The 22916-nt window shown below is 46.6% G+C and overlaps 1 protein-coding gene and 1 long non-coding RNA gene across 10 annotated transcripts in view; one reads left to right on the top strand and one right to left on the bottom strand.

Moving 5' to 3' along the window:
• Positions 1 to 2507, bottom strand: part of LOC138770118 (uncharacterized) — a 69978-nt gene extending 67471 nt beyond the window's left edge. Inside the window, exon 1 of the long non-coding RNA XR_011359399.1 lies at positions 2346 to 2507. This is a non-coding gene — a long non-coding RNA (uncharacterized lncRNA). The remainder of the gene's footprint in view (positions 1 to 2345) is intronic.
• KDM6B (lysine demethylase 6B) overlaps positions 1 to 22916 on the top strand; it is a 94800-nt gene that overhangs the window by 55184 nt on the left and 16700 nt on the right. For 3 of the 9 annotated variants that reach the window (XM_069948983.1, XM_069949029.1, XM_069948963.1), the window contains 3 exons: positions 7081 to 8478; positions 22481 to 22559; positions 22644 to 22761. In XM_069948983.1, coding sequence (XP_069805084.1) covers positions 22649 to 22761 — 113 coding nt within the window. In that variant the 5' untranslated portion in view covers positions 7081 to 8478; positions 22481 to 22559; positions 22644 to 22648. Of the gene's footprint in view, positions 1 to 2945; positions 3033 to 3067; positions 3088 to 7080; positions 8479 to 16184; positions 16614 to 22480; positions 22560 to 22643; positions 22762 to 22916 lie in introns of those variants that run through there. The other 6 variants (XM_069949004.1, XM_069949013.1, XM_069948996.1 and 3 more) reach the window with 5 other exon arrangements.

Raw genomic sequence — 22916 nt, 5'->3', positions numbered from 1 at the left:
AGACCCGCTGTGGATCCCTGCCCTGTACACCCTATGGGTGGACAAACTTGCAGCAGGATGGACATTCTGCTGTGAGTATGTCTGCAGCCCGCCCCGTTAACCCCCTGGCCGCGGGAGCGTATACTTCACCTTGTCCCCTCTCCCGCTTGCTTCAGGGGTTCCCAGCATGTCCCGCACAGCCAATCGGTGCGCTGCCCTGCCGCGGCGCACTGATTGGCTGAGCGGGTCGTGAAGACACCGGGAGCCCCGAAGCAAGCTGGAGCGGGGACCAGGTGAAGTATAGGGGTTAACGGGGCGGGCTGCGAACATACTCACAGCGGAATGTCCATCCTGCTGCGAGTTTGTCTGCCCATAGGGTGTAAAGGGCAGGGATGCTCAGCAGGTCTCGCTGCTAATTTGCAGCTAGAAACCCGCTTCAGATGCGTTACGTGTGAACGCAGCCTGTGTCAGAAAAAAAGTGTTGGACTTATAATGGAGCTCTATGGTAACAACTTTTTTGTCTTTGTAACGACTGTGATGCTTAAAAGATCATTCCCCACAAGTTTCTGAAAGGATCCCAGTCCAGGTGATGGTTGTAATAGTATAAATGTACTTTTATTGCTGGGATATGCCATCATTTTATGAATTGCAGGGATTCGACCTCTGCAACTTCCACAAATCTCAGGCTTTATTCACACAGTTAATTTCACATGGGTGTAGGCAGGTGTTCCTCAATGAAATCTGTGAAATCTTCCCATTGATATCAATGTAAGAAATCAACTTTGCCAGATTTTTTTGTCATGTATCTGAAATATGGAAAGTAAAAAAGATGACCCTTAAATTCAATGCCATTTTTTTCTGTACAAACATAGAACAGAATGGACTCCACACCAACACTGCTTGCTCTGAGTTTTTCTTGCACTGTGGTGCCCCCCTACCCCCTTGGATGTGCAAGGAACTGCAATCAGCTCCTGGCAATTTGTATGGGCCAGGTCCCTTCACATCAGGAGGTAGGGGGCACCACTAAACCAGTGTAGCTCTTTATTTCAGATGTCCGCTTGCTGTCAGTGAATGGGGCCATTTTGCTTTAAAACAACTCTGATACATGTATGGTGTAACCAGCCATGCACTAATGTCAGCTGGCCAGGATCAAGAGGGGCTTGGTGTTAAAGTGACTGTACCACCAGGCCCAGGCTGAAGCACTGGAGGTGGGCCGACCCACCCTTAGTGGGAAGAAACTCCAGCCCCTCCATTAGAATCAATGGAACCCTATCATAGAGGGGCTAGGGTTTCCTCCCACTAAGGGTGGGTCGGCCCGCCTCCAGTGCTTTAGCCTGGGCCTGGTGGTACAGTCATTTTAACAAGAGTGCCTCCATTCACTGACTGCACACAGTGTTCTTGAAAATTGTGACAAATGTGAAACCCAAGATGACTTGGAAGGTTAAAACAATGACAGGAGTCCTATTGTGTTGGTCCTGGTGGTCACCCTTGTCTGTTTCACACTATTTCCAGCTCTCCTCTTGCTGTCAGTGAATGGAATCACTCCCTTTAACCCACATTGTATGGAACATGGTCAGCTGACATCAGATGGTAGGGGGCGCCACTAAACCAGTGCAGCTCTTTATTTTAGATCTCTGCTTGCTCTGAGTGGTTTCAGAGCAAAATTGCTCCATTCACTGACAGCAAGCAGAGATCTGAAATAAAGAGCTGCACTGGTTTAGTGGTGCCCCCTACCATCTGATGTCAGCTGACCATATTCCATACATAATGTGGGTTAAAGGGAGTAATTCCATTCACTGACAGCAAGAGGAGAGCTGGAAATAGTGTGAAACAGACTAGGGTGACCACCAGGACCAACACAATAGGACTCCTGTCATTGTTTTAACCTTCCAAGTCATCTTGGGTTTCACATTTTTCAAGAACACTGTGTGCAGTCAGTGAATGGAGGCATTCTTGTTAACACCAAGGACCTCTTGATCCTGGCCAGCTGACATTAGTGCATGGCTGGTTACACTGTACATGTATCAGTGGTTTTAAAGCAAAATGGCCCCATTCACTGACACATGTAGAGTGTAACCAGCTAATGTCAGCTGGCCAGGATCAAGAGGGGTTTGAAGAATGCCCCAATCACTGACTGCACACAGAGATCTTGAAAATGGTGAAAAATGTGAAACCCAACTCACTATTTGCAGCTCTCCTCTTGCTGTCAGTGAATGGAATCACTCTCTTTAACCCAAATTGTGCGGAACATGGTCAGCTGACACTGGAGCCCTGAGCAAGATGGCTTACTCATATTACCTCAAGGCTATGTCCTAAAAATGGAGAACTCCATACAATATACGATATAAACAAGTAAAGATGGCTACCTTCCTTCATGTAGTGTTAGCTGTTCTGGTTCTGCCCGACATCTGCCACACAGCCGCCTCTGTGAGGGGGACTGGAGTCTGTGAGGTAAATTATAACGGCACGATACCGAGACCAATAGTGGGAGGAGCTGAACGGAAGAACCAATCAAGTTGTGAGTTTAATCTTCCAGCAAGCCTTAGCAACCAGGGAGCAGTGATCTAATTGGCAGAGCCCGTGCTGAAACTGGCCAATCCGATCGCATCTCCCTCTCCGCCGAGGCTGTTGTCCATGGACATATTGACCAATCATACTGCGGGCTTAGTATTCCAGTCGGCCTCAGCAACGAGGGAGCTTTTATCTGGCGTCCCGCACTGACCAATCACATTACAGACTCCTGGTTGCCTAGGCTGGCTGAAATACTAAACCTAAAATCTGATTGGTGCTGCTCCTGCTCATACTGACCAATCAAACTGCAGGGTTAGTCTTGTCATCCTCAGCAACGAGGAAGCTGTGACCTGATTGGTCAGTATGGGGGAACTCTGCTTGCCATTCTGGTATGGTCCTGCCTCTATTGGTAACCCATAGCAACCTGTTAGGAGGCAAGTTGTGTCTTCGAATCTCATTGGATGATATGGGTAAAACCACTCTTCATGTGAAATGGCTTTATTAATTCACCTCCCTGTGTGTGGCGTGTTGGTACATCCCAGGTGAGCAAATACTGTGGCGCTCCCACCAGATAGAGCCTATTGCGTTAGTACTGAGGTAAAATATCCAGTCAGACAGGTGTTGTGTGGTAAAACGTGTGCCGATCATAACCTATAGGTGGCGCTGAAATATTTTATTTTGTAATTTACAATTTTAACCTGTGTAAAAGATAGGAGAAACCATTTGCCATAGTACTTTGTATTCCTGAGGTAAAATTTCCCACCAAAATCCATTTCTGTGGTAAAACGAGCTCTGTTCATAAGCGATGGCTAGAATTTTGTAAATTTTTGCCAATTTTTTTTTATTTTTTTTTAAATCACAATTTACATTTTAATGTAGGACTACTGTGGCCGTCCTGAGCCGGCCTGCTACATGCGGACACTGGGCCCGTTTCCCGTCCTAGACAGATGACACCCACAGGTGTCTTGTTGTCTTCTAGTCGGCGTTAGTCGTGCTCCCTTCGCCTCCCTCCTCCCCCTCAGTTTACCAGCTGCCTTGATTTTGGCTGACGAACAAATAAAACTAAATAAAAAAAAGCGTAACTGTATTGCGGCCACAGGTGTCCAGGAAAGGGCCCATGCGGATAGGATCGAATGTTTCTATCCAGGGTGGTCTTTACAAATGCATCTTGCGGAACGGCGATGAATTGCTTGTAAAATGGCCGACTACGAATATAGCATTTTTATTGTGATATTTTTCCCCCTCAATCTGTATTGTTACTAACATCTAATTTTTTAAAAAAATTTAAATTAAATTCCGGACGGAAATGTGATCGCTTTAAGCGGCCGTATGTCATGATAAAGGTCAAGCGTAAAAATACATAATTGGCCGAACGTATACTGTTAAAATTCATAACCTCCATCTGACAAGAAGGTGACGCATAAAGGTTTTCTGTAAATGTCACGCTCCTTTTATTATAATCGTCTATAACGCGCTCAATGTGGATTATGTAATTCCTTTAATCTGGCATCAACGAGACTTCACAGATTATCAAATGTTCCAGAGGATCGATTACAAAGTTATTGAACATTATAGGAAACAATTGTGCAGGTGATAAATCTGAAGAAAAGACGTTTTATTCTCCGATCTAACAAATGACAGATTAAAGGAACTTTAATGCTTAAGGATGGGCTAGGCGGCAGCATCGTTCAATTTGGCTCATTTGCATCACGTTTTGATGATTTGTTGCCGGCATACTCTAGTATCCTGTGGAAAAGTTATCAGCACTTAAGCCACGCTCACACACCTGCAAATTACGTTCCCATTGATTTCTATAGGGCCTGTTCACAAGCCCGTAATTTTACGCATTCGTGATTTAGCCAGGGTCAATGGGAGCATATGTAATTTGCAGACATTTCGCAAATTATGCCCCCCCCCCCTCCTTTTTTTTATTTTTTATAAAGTTTACTTTTTGTAGATCAACATTGTGGATTTTTTTTTTTGCAGCTCGTGGGTGGTCCAATTGTACCGTCCACACAAAAAAAAAAAAAAAACGTGAATGTGGCCTTATACTGTGGCATGTGTAAGTTCTATGGACCAAGCGTAGTCAACTGTTCTAGTCTACTAGTGACTACATTTGGTCTCTTTCCCAAAGGTGTACAGGCAGGACTCCACCGAGCAGAGGACCACACTTTTAAAAAGGATTTAAATATGGCCTTATACCTTGGCCCTCTCTTTACTCTTTACAAGTTCTATGGGCAAAACATAGTCAACTATTGTCTGTTTGGTTCATCTCCTAAATGTGTACTGTTTCTGTGAGGCGACTTATTCGTTCTGCGTAGGATGGCTGAAGCCTTCTGCTCCCTGGAACTCGCTCCTTGTGAAGGACTATCCCAAATATTGCATGCGGGCATAATCAGTCCCGCGCACAATGTCCAATAACATTGGCAATGTTGTGGCCTTTGCGTGCATGCGTGGGTATGCCCGCATGCAATGATTGGGGTATATGCCTCCACTTCCACGTCTCAAAAGAAGGCTTTCACACAAAGCAAGCTCCAGGGAGTCGAAAGCTTCAGCTGTCTTCTGCTTCACAGACAACCCTTTTAAAATGCCCCACAGAAACAGTATATATTTAAGAGATGACCCAAATGGACAATAGTTGACTGCATTTGGTCCCACCTAGTATACCTTTGGGAAACAGACCAAAGTAGACTATTGCTGGGTTTACACAGAGCGATAATTCGCCCAATCGTACGATTAACGATTTCTAAGTAACGATTTTTCTTTTATAACGATCAGCGTTTAGATGGAACGATATATCGTACCGAAAATTCGTTTTGCGATCGCTTAAGCCTATCTCGCACAAAGGTAAAATCAGTGAACGACTGTTTACACGGAACGATCAGCGAATTTTTTGCGAACGACGATTTAAGAACAAGTTAAAAGATCAAAATGAACGATTTCTCGCTCGTCGTTAGATCGTTCGCTGCGTTTACACGTATGATTATCGTTCGAATTCGATCGTTATCATGCAAATTCGCACATAATCGTGTCGTGTAAACCCAGCATATGTTTGGTCCATTAACCTTAATATGCCCACCTGGCATAAGTTGGTGGTATATGTTGCTATATCTTTTTGACAGGATACTTGCGCTCTGGGAGCAAAAGATATGCCCTTATCCCGTTCTAGCTGTCCAGGCTGCTTCCTTGTAACAGATTGTGGCACTTAAAGGGTTTGTCCAGGAAAAAATGATTTCCTGTAAATGCACTCAGGATGCATAAACTGAGACAGAAGGCCTTTATTTACCTTCCTAGCCTCCCCTGCAGCCTCTACTACCTAAGTGCCCAGCCTCTGCTGTGCTTCTCTTCTGGGTGCTGGGCTTGGCACAGAACATTGCTGCTCAACCAATCAATGGCCTGGGCACATTTATGGGGAAAAAAAAGAAAAAAACATTATTTTGAACAACCCCTTTAAAACCATACCATGCATGTTCAGAAACTTAAGTAAGCTCATTCAGCATCCCTCCTGAAGGTGGCCATACACATTAGATAAGGCTGGATTAACACCATGTTTATGGTCTACGTCACTGGTATCTGTCACAGAGAATGGGATGTTGACATATACTTTTGTGTACTGCAGCAAGCGCCATTATTTTCGGCGACCTGAATAAGTCACCTTGTTACTCCGGAGATTCAGGTGGCTTTTCACTAATTTAATGGGACTGTTGAGTCCTTATAACCTATACCGGCAGAATACAGCCCAAACCAGTTGACTTTGTTTGGACCATTGAATTGAGGGGCACTTACTGCTATATCTGTTCTCGTCTGGATACCAACAGATATTTGTGATGGACAGCATAGAAGTGGTGTGGACCAGTCTAAAGACAAAGTCAGAAAAACTATCCAGTGTGTACGGTGGCCTTCTGACTCTCCCTATTGTCAGGTGTCAGGGTAGAAAAGGATTAGGCATGTTCAGTTTTTAACTGACCAATCCCTTTTGCTGCCAGGTGGACAAGCCACCTCCAGAGTAGTCACCATTTTCATCTCTCTCCACTTAAACTTTTCGACCAAAAAATCCACAGTATTTCGAATATGTATGAACATATTCTTAGGGCCTACACTGGGTGATTATTGGCCAAACAGACTTAAATGGGCCCAAGTAATAGGCAAACTCATCAGCCAAAAAGGGGCTCCCAAATGATCCAGAGATTGTTTTTGTGGCCCAGCTACATGACTCATCTGGCCTTGTTAAGGCTTTGTGAACGAGTGCCGAACATTGAAGTTGTAAACGCTTGTTTACAGATGTGCTCGGACCGCCTAAACTTTTTATGCCCTCAGGAAAATTGACCCTGGAATTTTTTGGGAAATATGATGTTGTGCCCCTGCCCTGTTTAGGTATTTTGTACCCTTAGAAGATGGACAGACGGTTATCAATGGCAGCCAAATTCTCGAAAAAGATTCTTTCAATTTGTCCGCATGCGATTTTTTAAATTTTTTTTTTCCTTGCATAAAAGGAGCTGATAAAGTAAAGTGGACGTCATCTTCTTGACAGATGGGGGTTCTTGAATTGCCATTTCTGGTGTTCCGTTTTAACGTAGTATCGCTCAACAGGTTCCTTTTTCCGGAAAAGGGCAAGCACTCCGTGCAGCATTTCAACCCAGCCCTGAGGAAAAGACCAGACCGTCTGCAGGTCTCTTGCTGGGACCTGGCAGCAGCCATCATCCTCACCTGAGCTGAGAACTTTATGTTACTACTCCCTGCGCATGCTCCTGCTTCTCCCCTGCCTGTGGTCTTACGCCGCTCAACCGCGTGTGCAGTCAACGGGCCCGAGTAACACTAAGTTGTTTGTTTAGGCAAAAAATTGTGCTGTTGAATATCTTCGTAGGTAATGTTTTTAGAATTCAAAAGAGGTTGTGCTGGGGTTTTAGAGGGGGTGGAAATACTAGAGGGGGCAAATCTTTTGTAGAGGGGTAAATGGGTAACTTGGTTATTTATAAGGGTTTACAGCAAACATAAGAAGGACTCGATACCAAATTGCAATAAGCTGCCCATAGACACTGAAAATCTGCTGGTCCATGGGCAACTTTTCGGTCAACTGAAGACCACAAGAACATGTCAGACTGTGTTTTGCATTTGGCATTGTATGGTTATTGGTTATCACTGATCGACAATCAATAACATCCAACAAGGTCGGACTGATTGGTTGGTTGTTGGTTGGTCTTGTCGGGGGTGATCATTAATGTAATGGTTTTGTAAGTTTCCAAAATTTAAAGGGACTCAGAGTTTGTGTAAATAAAGTTTATTCAAAAGGACAAAGTGGGCTTCTCGTATACCTTACCTAGAAGAGAAAGTGACCTTGTTACCAACAGCAATTGAACTCTGAGGCAACAAAGCCAATTTTCCTGTCGCCCACTGTGGTCTCTTCAACAAACTTTATAGAAACCGTCTCAGAGAACACCCTTCTTGATTAACAATATTATGGGAACAGTTAACTTTTTTTTTTTTAATCTTTCAACACGGTGGACAAACTTCTTTTTTTATTTCTTTTTGGTAGATTTATGGGAAAATAGCTGTTCTAGATTGAGAATAGTCGAAGCTTCGCCGAGCAAGGCCGAGTTTGTCCGCCATGTTGAAACTGTTAATGTTTTGTTCTTGTCTCATTTCTAGCAGAAGAGAAGTCTTGGAAGATATGACTTGGGTATCTTATTTACACTGGCCCTTGTGGCTTTCTGTTGTAGTGGAACTACTAGTCACAGCATCAGCTGGAAGCCCCAAGATGTCTGCCCGTGTCGTATACTTTGTGTCTATTGTTTTCTGCTTCTATTACTTGGTTCTATTTTCTGGTTGTTTACCGCTGACCCCCCATGCACAGCCACCATCACTACTTTTTGTTCTCACTTGCACTCACTACGCTTACGTCCTTTCCTCCACTAATTGTTTGTATTGTTTCAGGGTCCGTTGTGCAATCCACTTTGATATCTGAATTGGCCCTTCGCCTTCGATGACACGGTGAGTTTCATGCAATTTTATGTTGGATCCTGTTTTATTTGATAAAATATGTTACGATTACCGCATGTTCACACGGAGTTAAATTTTGGCAAGAAAATCCACATCTAAAGTCCTTGTGGAAACTTAAGGGTTTACGGATGTGTATTTTTGGTATGAGATGGCTTTTTAAAGGGGAACTGTCTGCAGGTTAGCCGAGTCTAACCTGCTGATATGTCCCTATTATACTGGAGACGCTGAGGAAGAAGGTATGTGTCTTACCTTCCTCCTCGGCGTCATTCCTGTGCAGTTAGATTTTTGCTCAACGGTCCAGTGAGACCGTTAGGAGCACTGGAGTGCTGTTAGAAGCACTGCCCGCCCCCATAGCACCCCTTTCTAATGATATTAAATGGAGCAGGCCGAATCACCGATATGGGGGCAGGTGGTGCTCCTAACAGTGTCACTGGACCCTGAAGCAAACTACTAATGACACTGGAATGGCGCAGAGGAGGAAGGTAAGAGACATAGCTTCCTCCTCGGAGTCTCCTGTGCAGTAGGGACAATTCAGCAGGTTAGATTCGTCTAACCTGCTGATAATTCCTCTTTACCACTTTTGACATGGATCTAATCAAGTCCTATTCACAGTGAACTCTAATGAGGATTTCCTATTAAAATAAATGGTAAGAGGACTCAAAATCCACATTGATTCCATGTCAAAATACTCAGTGCACACAAAGCCTTAAAGGGAAACTATCAGCAGGTTAGAAGTATTTAACCTGTTGATACGGGACGCTGAGGATAAAGGTATGTTTGTTACCCTTATCCTCAGTGCAGACTTCAAGATATTCAGATTTTTCAATATGCAAATCAGTTGTTTTGGTGCACTGGGGGAGGGGTTGAATATCCTCACCGATCTGCTGATATGCAGCTCCACCCCCAGTGCACCAAACAACCTATTGGCATAAGAGAAAAAAGGAAAACTCAGAATATCTGGGAAACTTAGCCGAAGATGAAAATAAGAAACATGCTTTCATCCTCAGCACCCTGTGCCCTATAGGAACTTATCATAAGGTTAGATACTCTTTCCCTTTTAAAAGGTACTTCAGCGTTGGGATTTAAAAAAAATATTGCTGTAGTTATATAGAAAATAATAGAGCCTATTCTTAACTTACTGGGCTCCCCTGGTGTTCTCTTGTGGAATCTCCAGGTCTCTTGCTGAACGATCTACCACCCCTTCCAAGACGAACTTGTCAGTTCAGCCAATCCCTAACTAAAGGCCCTATTGCTCCAAGCGATTATCGGCCGTTACGGCTGACACTCTCTTGGTGTAATAGCTCCTGTTAAAAAGCAACGATCAGCAGACATACACAATGTGAGCTGATCCATGTCTTTCAACATGTTAGAAATAAAGTAAAAATGATAGCGACAGTCTGCTGGCCGTCTCTTCTTGTACAAGGCGCGGCGGCAGCAGACCACCGCTATCTCCTCTGGGCTTGACCTGGGATCCTGCTCGCTGTTGGCGTGTAATAGCACCGTCAGCGAGCGGGGAACAAGGAGCAGGTGAGCACTGATATGACAGGTCGGCACTCGCTTGCTCCTCCAGATCGGGCCATGTAATAGGGCCTTAAAGGAAACCTGTCACCCTCCGTGCTGGGGCAGAGCCTGGCCGATTTTACCTCCCCCCCCCCCCCCCACCGTTGTAGACCCTTATACTTACTCTGTGCACGAAGTCCCGCTTCTGGACCCACTCCTGTTGCCGAGATATCGCTGTCGGAAGCCCAGCGCGCGCTCATCAGAGATGAGTCCGATGCTCATAGAGAATGATGGCTACCGACGGAGATATCTTGGCAACGGGAGCGGGTACTGGAGTGGGACTTCTTGCGCAGGGTAAGTATAAGGGTCTCCACCGGGGGGTGGGGGGGTGTCGGCTGGGCTCTGCCCCGGCACGGGGGGGTGACAGGTTCCCTTTGAGATGGGACAGCAACCTAGCTATTGATTGGCCAAGCAGGTTTTCATTGTCTCGGAAGTGGTGGTGGGATTGTTCAGAAGGGGAACCGAAGATGCCACAAGAGGACACTAGGGGAGTGTAGTAAGGTAAGAATAGCTTTATTATTATTGTCTGTATAACTTCAGTAGGAAGCTGAGATGTTGGGAGCGGTTTGGTCATTTCTTTTTCTTTATACACATTCTACTTTGATGTATCCAAGCACTATATTGACGAAAACTACGCCCAAACTGAGAACAGGTGTGGTGCTGTTCCTGAAAGAAAGCAGCCGTGTTTTTCTTATCCCGGATAACCCCTTTTAACTTTGGTCTATCCTATGAAAAGTGAATTAAAGTTTGTTGAGCAGTGCCGTATCTCTAACACATACACAGTGATGGCCATGGTGGTACTGTGATCTGCAACAAAACAGTCTGGTGTGCATTCCCGCTAAAAGGGTGATGCCATGGACCCTCTTGAGCAAAACGAAGCTAACTGCCAGCTTTAGATACATCAATATAGGATTTATTTAAATGAAAGACAATGATCTCCATCCATCTCTTCCCTGCTGCCAGACTTGTTGATCCTGTGGTACATTTCCACTATGTAAGTGCTTGCATAACCAAGGCATTGCTTCAGCGTCCTGGCCGTAACCCATTTACCTGTGTGATTCCAGGCTCTCCTCCAGCATGCTGATAAATTCTCTTCTCTGGGCATGGTTCACAGGGACAGGACTGGTGTCATCTGCCATATGCACTGCTATTAATAAGAGTTTCCAATTTGCTGGGTTGTAGGTGATTCTTTGAGTGGATCCCCACCTCTTTACATACAGTAGGGGTTATTGGTAACATGAGTGGAGTTTACAGCACATTGGGTTTGCTTACCAAGGAGAAGACAGAAGTCCTCCATCCACATTTAAGACCCTCTACCTCCATATTATGAAAGTGGACAAGCCCTTTAAATATTGACACCTTATTGTTGGTATGGGACTGATGTTCAGGTGTAGGGTAATGGGGGAATCGGGAATAGTTATGGTTGGACCTTGTATCACACTTCCACCTCATTGGCATCTAAGTCCAACAGCACTTCGATATAGAGGCCCGGTGGTGGATTGTCACCAGAACAAGCGTCTTTGAGATTGGTCCATCTGTGCAGTGTTGTATAGCAACAGGGAACATCGCACTATTGATTCCTAAAAAAAAAATGCAGTCATAGGGTTCGACTATCTTTGGTTTGCCCCGCACTTCCGGAAACATTTAATGGAAGTGTCACATGACTTGCCCTGGCTCTTCTGAATGTCTTGAGAGTTTACAATAAGGAGGGGGGGGGGGGGGGGTTCTTGCAGGCTATTTTCCAGCCCTCTGATTTGGTAGTTTGGAAGGTCATTTAGTGGGGGCCTTTTTACATTTTTGTTCAGTGGTGTTTGGGCGTCTGAGATTGGCCCTTAACATTGGTTCCCTTTAAGAACAGAAGAATGCTGTTTGTAAAGTGTTTAATGTTATTGCACCTCACACAGTGGACTCTATTACACTGAAAGATTATCAGGCGGGAAATTGTTAAATGGTTTGAATTAAAGCCAGCAAACAATCGCATTTTTTTGAGTGGACCATAACATTATACTTAATCGTTCGCTAATCGCTCGCAAATCTTTCGGTGTACATACACATCGTTCATTCGTAGACTAGAGTATAGGAACGATCGCAACTAAGGACCATCGTTTCATATGATATAGTAATTGATTTCAGGTTGTTCCTGAAAGTGCTTGTTTGTAATCATTCATAGTTAATCAGTGGAAAGAAAAAATTGCTTTGTGGAAAAAGGGCCCTTAGGGTAGGTTGACATTGAAGAATCTGCGCAGAGAAGATCCAGCGCATTCCGTCACTTGTCCCCGCTTGTGGCCACGCGCATGTCCGCCTGTGCCATAGACTCAATTCTTTGCACTGATGGATTCCGCCGTTCGCCGAAAGAATTGACATGTAAAGATGAGCGAACCGGGTTCGAGTCGATCCGAACCCGAACGATCGGCATTTGATTAGCGGGGGCTGCTGAACTTTGATAAAGCTCTAAGGTTGTCTGGAAAACATGGATACAGCCAATGACTATATCCATGTTTTCCACATAGCCTTAGAGCTTTATCCAACTTCAGCAGCCACCGCTAATCTAATGCCTAAAGTTCTGGTTAGGATCGAATCGAGCATGCTCGAGGTTCGCTTATCTCTATTGACATGTCAATTCTTTCTGCGAACCGCGGAATTCGCCCACCCATAGAAATGAGTCTGTGGAACGGGCAGAGATGTGCGGAGACGAGCAACAGAATCCTCCGGAACTTCTCCCCGTGGCTTCCTCAATGTGAACCCACCCTAAGGGTCCTATTCCACAAAGCGATTTCTTTTTTTTAACGATAATCTCAAACGACCACTATGGCGAACGACCTGAAATCATTCACCCAATTACACAGAACGACGATCGTTACTTAAGATTGTTCTTCCGGTCATCGCTATTGCGTTGGTCGCTACTTTCAACAAATGACGTCTTATTACATCGAACGATGCACAAACGATCAACGTTAAAAATGGGTCCCAATTCTATCAAGTGACCAATGATTTCTCTTTGATCTTTAAACGTGGTCTGCTATTACACAAAACGTTTTTGTTTTTTTAAACTATAATCATCCCGTGGAATAGGGCCCTAAGGCATAGCAGTGCCGCCTGCTTAGTAGGCCATCAGGGAGCGACAGTGTTATTTTAGAGGGGGTTATCCAAATATTATAACTTTATTCACAGAATAGGTGATGAGGGATCTGATTGGTGAGGGTTTAACCTTGATGACCCCCACCAGCCACAAAACTGGGCATCCTTTGTCCCCCATGTAAATAAGAAGGTGATCGAGCGTGTGCGATGCTGCTTCATTACTTGAAGGATGCACCTCCACTGATCTTAGTGATCCTGTGGAATAATCTAATAATCCCAGAATAGCCTCTCTAATTGGGATTGAGAGGTTCTAAAGGTGGCCATACTGTGCTGTCCAGGCTTAGAAAAACATGTCTGCTTTCCTCCAGAAACAGCGCCACTCCTGTCTTCAGGTTGGGTGTGGTTTTGCAACTCAATTACATTGAAGTGAATAGAGCTAAATGTTAATCGGTGTTGAGCAGACTCGAGAAACCTGTCCAGATTTGGAAACTTCGCCAAACCTGGACACTCAGCATTTTATTCCTGACATCTGAAGAAGTTAGAGGCCGCCTTAGGACTGCCAGGAAAACACGGGTACAGCCATAGGCTGTAGGCTGTGTCTATATTTTCCAGGGCTCCCTAGGGTGGCATCCACCTTCTCCAGACGCTAGCAATAAAATGCTGTGTGTTCGGGTTTGGAAAAGTTGCCAAACCTGGACAGGTTTCTCAAGTTTACTCAACAATAATTGCAATACCACACACAACCTGTTGACCTGTGGTGGTGCTGTTTTTTGTGTTTTTTAAAATTTTTTTGTGGGAAAGTCATGTGGCCACCGACAGCTGCTTCTCAACCACTCGTGACCTTACCCACATGTTCAATATACTCAGCCGATAACAGATCAAATAGGTGGGGAAATCTGTATGGCTGCATCATGTAACATTTGATCAACCATTAACCAACTTTTATATAATGTGTATGTCCACCTTTTAAGGGGTTTTACTTTAAAAAAAAAAAAAAAAAAATTAAAGCATACTCCCCTGCTTTGTTCCCCTTGGTCCCTGGTGCTTTCCATTTCCAATGATGATGTCCTCTTCATGTAGATCCTGGCAGCAGCTGCATGAACGGGACATCATAAAGCACAGAAAGAAACATAGAGTGTTGGGGACCTGGAGCTGTAAGGAAGGCAGAGGAGGGGGGGGGGGGGGTCAGGGAAGGGGGAGTATAGTCTATTTGATATTTTTGCCGCTCCCAGAAAGACTTGTGCTTCCACCTTAACATCTGAGCTTTTCACGTACACACTATGTCACATGACTGTTTGCGGAGACTTGTGAAAGTTTTAATGTAAAGGAGAAGTGTTTTGTAAGATTTGGTTTCTGAGAAAATAGAAGTGCACCGCTGTTATGGGAAGGGGGCCGGTGCTCGACAGGTTTCTTGGAAGAAAAGCCAAAACATTTTTCAGAAAATCGTAGGATGATCGTACTAGGAATATGAAGCGTCAGCACTTTTATTAGCGATGTTTTGTAGCCCTGACTACTATAACGTGTATTAATATGGTCACATGGGGGGGTTACCAAAACTCCCCACTTAGTCACGGTTTTCCCTCGGATATTTTTACGTCCGATGAGCTTCTTGGACTATTTATAGTCGCAGCTATTCCTGCTCAAGCCATGTTATAATTTAGGACTAGCTCTCTCCATGCGGGTCGTTGGCGATGGGTTAAAGTCGTGACGTTGTGTAGCGGCATGATGATGGTGCCCCGAGGGGGGAACAGAATGTCTCGCTCTTTACGGGGCGTACGATATACAGTGACCTCATCTGTCTCGCACATCTGCAGGAGCCGTGCGTTAGGTCTGTCTCGGGGTTATCTACATGTGACACACACCCCAGAGCCCCCTTTGTCTTACTGGCCCCCACAACCTTTATCCCCCTCTCCTATCTATGCCTTCATGTTTCCCTTCTCCAATCCTCTGTCAGTCTTTGTATCTTTGTCTATACCCCCCCCCCCCCCCCCCATAGTCCTATCCCTCCCGTCCCCCCCTCTTTCCGGACTCGCCCCGTCTCCTCCCCATCCCCAGCCTCTCACCCCCTATCTTAAAAACTTTTCTGTCGCTGTCTGTCTTCCCACGTCCGTCTCTTTCAGCGCTTTCTCCCTCCATTCTTTCTCCTCTCCTCGTACTCCTTTGTGTCTCTCTCTCCCCCCCTCCTCTGTGTTTCTCTGATGTCACTTCCTTCCCCCTCTCCTAACTCCCGAGTCTTCTGTTGTCACACTGTATTTATGGAGGCGACATCCTTCCCGTGTCACCACCACCATCGTCATCATCGTTCCCTCAGACACCTGCCCACACTGGTGCCAAGGCTGCTGTACGCCCCCCTGTGTCTTAGAAGATCGCGGGATCCTCCTCGGCCAAAAACCGACACCAGTCCTCTCTACCAGTGCCCCTCCTGGCGTGTCCTCAAGTGTCCTGTACAATGTCACATGACTACGGACAGCATTACAATTAAAGATTTAACCCATAACGTGGTAGAATACCCTCTAAATCAGGAAGACGTTAGACCGTCAGTCGCGTGTGTCTGATTCTCCGGTGAATCTCTTGCTGATTGTCACTTGACGGAAACAATAGTATAGCAGTTTAACGAGATTTTCCTATAGAAGTCAATGCCGTGACTTTACCAACCTTATAGGTGGTCGTTCATCTCAGAAATACCGACGCAATAACACTGAAGCGGTACAATCTTCCCACCAGTCGTTGATGCTGTCGGCGTGATTTTTTTGCAATGGTTCGAGCGGTGACACATCTTCTCTGGAGGAACATCAGATGACTGTAGCACACATGCTCGAATGAAGTCTATACTCTTTTATGTAACACGTTGACTCAGTCTACCTTAAGTTTGAAAAGCACAGTCAGTTCCACCTTAAATGAGCGGTGGGCTGGGTGTGGGAGTGGTGTGTGTGTGGTCAGGGAATCCCGGGGTGGGTGTGCTTTGAGTTTGCGGTGACGTCATCAGTGTCCCTTTAAACTTGGCTCCGGTAGAGATGGCGGAGGTGAGGGAGGGAGGAGTCTGGTGGGGGAAGAAGAGGAGCGTGAGAGAGAACATCCGATAAACTCACACAAGAGACAGTCAGGAACGGACGGGCTGTGCTGGAACATGGCCATGTGTCTCTGAAGTCCTCGTCAAGTATCGATGAAGCAGTCCCTTACGTAGATCCAGAGCTGTCTCTTAACATAGAACAGGAGCCGTCTCTCACGTCCAAGCGGAGCTGTCTCTCATATACAACAGGAGCTATTTCGCACGCAAACTGAGCTGTCGAAGCGGAGCTGTCTCTCATATACAACAGAAGCTATCTCTCTCACATTGAACCGGAGCTGTCCATCACATAGGACTGGAACTGTCTCATATATAGAACAGGAGCTGTCTCAGGCATAGAACTGGTCTGGGTGGAGTGTGGGGAGGGAGGACAGGACTGCTGTGAACACCATCCCATGGCAGCTGTCTCTTTGTCCCGGAGGTGAGTGACAGCTGCGTTCTTGACTATGTTCACACAGTGCACTTCTATGGTGGGGTTCTCACTGTCCTCTCACCGCTTTGACCTGTCTGATTCTTCTGTTATGTCTTTTTCCTTGCCTGACTGTCTCGCACTTGTTCGGTCTCTTTTATCTCTTCCTTTGTACAGCTTCTTGTAAAGTTTAGGGACAATAGACTGAGACTCACGACGCCCGTCTCCTCCTCTTACATCTCTTGTCTTTCCTCCTCAACCAGTTTGGTCTCTGTTATCTGTCTCTCTTTCTCACTCTCTCGTGCACACACATTAGCTGTGTCTCCCTCTCTCTCTCTCTCTCTCTCTCTCTCTCTCTCTCTCTCTCTCTCTCTCTCTCTCTCTCTCTCTCTCTCTCTCGCCCCCTTGGTACTGAGCATGCTCTATCGCTTATACATACACTGTCTCCCTCGCGCACACACATACACGGTCTCTCTATCTCTCCTTCTCTCCACCCTTTGTTCTCTTTTCTCTCTTCTCTCTCTCTCTCTCCCCCCTTTGTACTGAGCACGCTCTCTCGCACACACATACACTGTCGCCTCTCTGTGTCGTTGTGTGGTCATGTGATCTCCTCTCACTTTTTCCTCACCCCTTGTTCGCCGAGACCCATTCATGCCTGTTCCGGCTTCTGCCGACTTTAACTGTTTCCCCTTCAGACTTACTGAACCCTCCTGTAACACAACCGTCCGGTGGTGACGCACTGGGGAAGCCCCAGAAAACATCTGGCGGGGGCGGAGGGAATAATACGGGGAAATTAAGGGGAATGTTGATTATTTCTTTTCATATCGCAATCTATAAATTTATGCGGTTGTATGTATGTCATGGTGTAGTAGTGTGTGTGTGTATATATACAGGTCATGGTGGAGCGGTGTATATACAGGGCATGGTGGAGCGGTGTATATATACAGGTCATGGTGGAGCGGTATATATACAGGTCATGGTGGAGCGGTGTATATACAGGTCATGGTTGAGCGGTGTATATATAGGGCATGGTGTAGTAGTGTATATACAGGTCATGGTGGAGTGGTGTATATACAGGTCATGGTGGAGTGGTGTGTATATATACAGGTCATGGTGGAGCGGTGTATATACAGGTCATGGTGGAGAGGTGTATATATAGGGCATGGTGTAGTAGTGTATATACAGGTCATGGTGGAGCGGTGTATATATACAGGTCATGGTGGAGCGGTATATATACAGGTCATGGTGGAGCGGTGTATATACAGGTCATGGTGGAGCGGTGTATATATAGGGCATGGTGTAGTAGTGTATATACAGGTCATGGTGGAGTGGTGTGTATATATACAGGTCATGGTGTAGCGGTGTATATACAGGTGATGGTGTAGTAGTGTGTGTGTGTGTGTGTGTGTGTATATATACAGGATATGGTGTAGTAGTATATACAGGACATGGTATCGTAGTATGTATATACAGGTAATGGTGTAGTAGTGTATATACAGGGTCTGGGCTGTGTGTATATACAGGTGATGGTGTAGTAGTGTATATACAGGTATATCCCGCTTCTATGCTGATGTGTCTTCATGGTTATAGATTACACCCGGTGTATAGACTGTTGTATGCCGGTAATATAGTAATGTTAGTAGTATATAGTATTATAGTAATGTTAGTAGTATATGGTATTATAGTAATGTTAGTAGTATATGGTATTATAGTAATGTTAGTAGTATATGGTATTACAGTAATGTTAGTAGTATATGGTATTATAGTAATGTTAGTAGTATATGGTATTATAGTAATGTTAGTTGTGCTTATCTCGCCCTTTTGGTCGCGTGAAGGTCCAAGCTGAAAGTGAAGCCAAGAGTAAAGATGTCTTGTTAAAGGGGTATTCCAACTTACAGCAACCTAGCAGCACAGCAACTGGCTCCCTTGGTGGCTCTATAGACTGTGACAAAAGTTGGGGTCCCCTTCTTCAGACAGCAGGGGTCCCAGTGGTCAGACCCCCTCGATCTGACACAATGCGGGGGGTGTCTGTTTAGGATCCTCACTTCTCTGGTGACAGAGAGAGTCTCCCCCTGCGGAGGACCTGTGCTGTATTATATGGTGTAATGCCGTATTTCCCCTGTGGTGGCGCTGTAGGGAAACCTTACGGCCAGATCCCAGGGGACACAATAGGTAATGTGAATGTAAACCGTTTATTGTCAAAGGAAAAACAGGGAACCCTATTAGGGCGAGTCACCTGGCAGGCCCCGGGGTGTCTCCTTGGGGGATAGGGAGGGAGTGCCGCCTTTCTTTTACTCTATGGTCCATTTCCTCTGCATTATGTACTCATTATGGTGTCTGGTCTGGTTGTGCCTGTCAGGCACTAGTCATCATCCGTCTGTCCCCGGAGACATGGGGGGAAGGAAGAGGTCCAGCCACTGACAAACAACAAGTTGTCTCTCCTTCACCTCTGTTGTTTCTTTACCCCCCCCCCCTCCCCCCAGTTTTGGGAAGGGTTAATGTGCTCACACGTTTATGTGTAGTATGTGAGTGGTGGGTGACACATGGGAGGTGTGTCTGTACATGGTCTGCTGAGTAACACTACTCTGTGTGACCGAGGGGGAGCTGACTCAGCCATGTGTAGGCCGAGAGAAATGTCATCATGCATCAGATACACCCCCCCATCCGGAACCGTGTCACCATGTGGGGCGAGTCATAGCCCCCTCTGTGTATAACCCTGCAGGAGGAGGAGACGCATAGCCCCCTCTGTGTATCACCCTGCAGGAGGAGGAGGAGACTCATAGCTCCTTCTATCTGTATCACCCTGCAGGAGGAGGAGACGCATAGCTCCTTCTATCTGTATCACCCTGCAGGAGGAGGAGGAGACTCATAGTTCCTTCTATCTGTATCACCCTGCAGGAGGAGGAGACGCATAGCTCCTTCTATCTGTATCACCCTGCAGGAGGAGGAGGAGACACATAGCTCCTTCTATCTGTATCACCCTGCAGGAGGAGGAGGAGGAGACTCATAGCTCCCTCTATCTGTATCACCCTGCAGGAGGAGGAGGAGGAGACTCATAGCTCCTTCTATCTGTATCACCCTGCAGGAAGAGGAGGAGGAGGAGACTTATAGCTCCATCTATCTGTATCACCCTGCAGGAGGAGGAGGAGGAGGAGACGACGCATAGCCCCCTCTGTGTATCACCCTGCAGGAGGAGGAGGAGGAGACTCATAGCTCCTTCTATCTGTATCACCCTGCAGGAGGAGGAGGAGACGCATAGCTCCTTCTATCTGTATCACCCTGCAGGAGGAGGAGGAGGAGACTCATAGCTCCTTCTATCTGTATCACCCTGCAGGAGGAGGAGACTCATAGCTCCTTCTATCTGTATCACCCTGCAGGGGGAGGAGACTCATAGCTCCATCTATCTGTATCACCCTGCAGGAGGAGGAGGAGGAGGAGGAGACTCATAGCTCCTTCTATCTGTATCACCCTGCAGGAGGAGGAGGAGGAGGAGGAGACTCATAGCTCCTTCTATCTGTATCACCCTGCAGGAGGAGGAGGAGACTCATAGCTCCTTCTATCTGTATCACCCTGCAGGAGGAGGAGGAGACGCATAGCTCCTTCTATCTGTATCACCCTGCAGGAGGAGGAGGAGGAGACTCATAGCTCCTTCTATCTGTATCACCCTTCAGGAGGAGGAGACTCATAGCTCCTTCTATCTGTATCACCCTGCAGGAGGAGGAGGAGACTCATAGCTCCTTCTATCTGTATCACCCTGCAGGAGGAGGAGGAGGAGACGCATAGCTCCTTCTATCTGTATCACCCTGCAGGAGGAGGAGGAGGAGGAGACTCATAGCTTCTTCTATCTGTATCACCCTGCAGGAGGAGGAGGAGGAGGAGACTCATAGCTTCTTCTATCTGTATCACCCTGCAGGAGGAGGAGGAGACTCATAGCCCCTTCTATCTGTATCACCCTGCAGGAGGAGGAGGAGGAGACTCATAGCTCCTTCTATCTGTATCACCCTGCAGGAGGAGGAGGAGACGCATAGCTCCTTCTATCTGTATCACCCTGCAGGAGGAGACTCATAGCTCCTTCTATCTGTATCACCCTTCAGGAGGAGGAGACTCATAGCTCCTTCTATCTGTATCACCCTGCAGGAGGAGGAGGAGACGCATAGCTCCTTCTATCTGTATCACCCTGCAGGAGGAGGAGGAGACTCATAGCTCCTTCTATCTGTATCACCCTGCAGGAGGAGGAGGAGGAGACGCATAGCTCCTTCTATCTGTATCACCCTGCAGGAGGAGGAGGAGGAGGAGACTCATAGCTTCTTCTATCTGTATCACCCTGCAGGAGGAGGAGGAGGAGGAGACTCATAGCTCCTTCTATCTGTATCACCCTGCAGGAGGAGGAGACTCATAGCTCCTTCTATCTGTATCACCCTGCAGGAGGAGGAGGAGACTCATAGCTCCTTCTATCTGTATCACCCTGCAGGAGGAGGAGACTCATAGCTCCTTCTATCTGTATCACCCTGCAGGAGGAGGAGACTCATAGCTCCTTCTATCTGTATCACCCTGCAGGAGGAGGAGGAGACTCATAGCTCCTTCTATCTGTATCACCCTGCAGGAGGAGGAGACTCATAGCTCCTTCTATCTGTATCACCCTGCAGGAGGAGGAGGAGGAGACTCATAGCTCCTTCTATCTGTATCACCCTGCAGGAGGAGGAGGAGACGCATAGCTCCTTCTATCTGTATCACCCTGCCGGAGGAGGAGGAGACGCATAGCTCCTTCTATCTGTATCACCCTGCAGGAGGTGGAGGAGGAGGAGGAGGAGACTCATAGCTCCTTCTATCTGTATCACCCTGCAGGAGGAGGAGGAGGAGACTCATAGCTCCTTCTATCTGTATCACCCTGCAGGAGGAGGAGGAGGAGACGCATAGCTCCTTCTATCTGTATCACCCTGCAGGAGGAGGAGGAGACGCATAGCTCCCTCTATCTGTATCACCCTGCAGGAGGAGGAGGAGACGCATAGCTCCCTCTATCTGTGTCACCCTGCAGGAGGAGGAGGAGACTCATAGCTCCATCTATCTGTATCACCCTGCAGGAGGAGGAGGAGGAGACTCATAGCTCCTTCTATCTGTATCACCCTGCAGGAGGAGGAGGAGACTCATAGCTCCTTCTATCTGTATCACCCTGCAGGAGGAGGAGGAGACTCATAGCTCCTTCTATCTGTATCACCCTGCAGGAGGAGGAGGAGGAGACACATAGCTCCTTCTATCTGTATCACCCTGCAGGAGGAGGAGGAGGAGACACATAGCTCCTTCTATCTGTATCACCCTGCAGGAGGAGGAGACGCATAGCTCCTTCTATCTGTATCACCCTGCAGGAGGAGGAGGAGACGCATAGCTCCTTCTATCTGTATCACCCTGCAGGAGGAGGAGGAGACTCATAGCTCCATCTATCTGTATCACCCTGCAGGAGGAGGAGGAGACGCATAGCTCCTTCTATCTGTATCACCCTGCAGGAGGAGGAGGAGGAGACGCATAGCTCCTATCTGTATCACCCTGCAGGAGGAGACTCCCCTGTATATGTATACTCCATGTCCCCCTGTGTGGTATTCCGGCCTCTGGTTGGTGTATTAGAGGGATATACTATGTGGTAACACCGCCGGCTCAGTACAGTTATTACATTGTCTGGTAAATGTCACAGATCTCTGAAATGCTGCATTGTCTTTGCAGTTTATGTTTACGTTGCATCATAGAAATAACTGGCTGACACAAGAATATCTGTGTGGCGCCTCCTAGTGTCTTGGAAACTCACTGCAATCATGAGTGTTTCCAGCTGCCACCTAGTGTTTGATTGTGAGAATACATGTCACTTACCTACTCTCTCTTTTCCATAGACTTTCTTGGTGATTGAGGAAAACATGCTCCCCCCTGTGCTCCTGCACCTCGACCTGTGAAACCCCACGAATTGAAACGGTATTTTTTTGTTTGTTTCCTTCTTTAGTTTTACCTGTTGTTTGTCTCCACTTGTAGCTTATAATGGCTTTGGTCTTCCTGCAGTCTGGATGTATCGCTCACAGGAACAGTTTGGATCCCGCTTTCCCCGTGACCCCTTCATCAGTGGAATCAACTCGTCATGGAACCCTGCTCACCCCAGGCCATGGGTCCCTTCTGGCAGGTGGGGAAGGATTTTCTCGTCCTAGTAATAGTCACTTGGTTTTGGAGCCATCTGCTTCAGTACAGTCGCTTGTTCTGTCCATGTGATTGCCGGGTGCATTGTACCTTACGCGCTGTCATTGCTTTCCCCTCTCTCTCTCCTTCTGTCTCGCTCTC

This window comes from Dendropsophus ebraccatus, chromosome 1, assembly GCF_027789765.1.
Source record: "Dendropsophus ebraccatus isolate aDenEbr1 chromosome 1, aDenEbr1.pat, whole genome shotgun sequence".
Classification (NCBI taxonomy): domain Eukaryota; kingdom Metazoa; phylum Chordata; class Amphibia; order Anura; family Hylidae; genus Dendropsophus; species Dendropsophus ebraccatus.
This window is presented reverse-complemented; position numbering and strand designations above follow the sequence as displayed.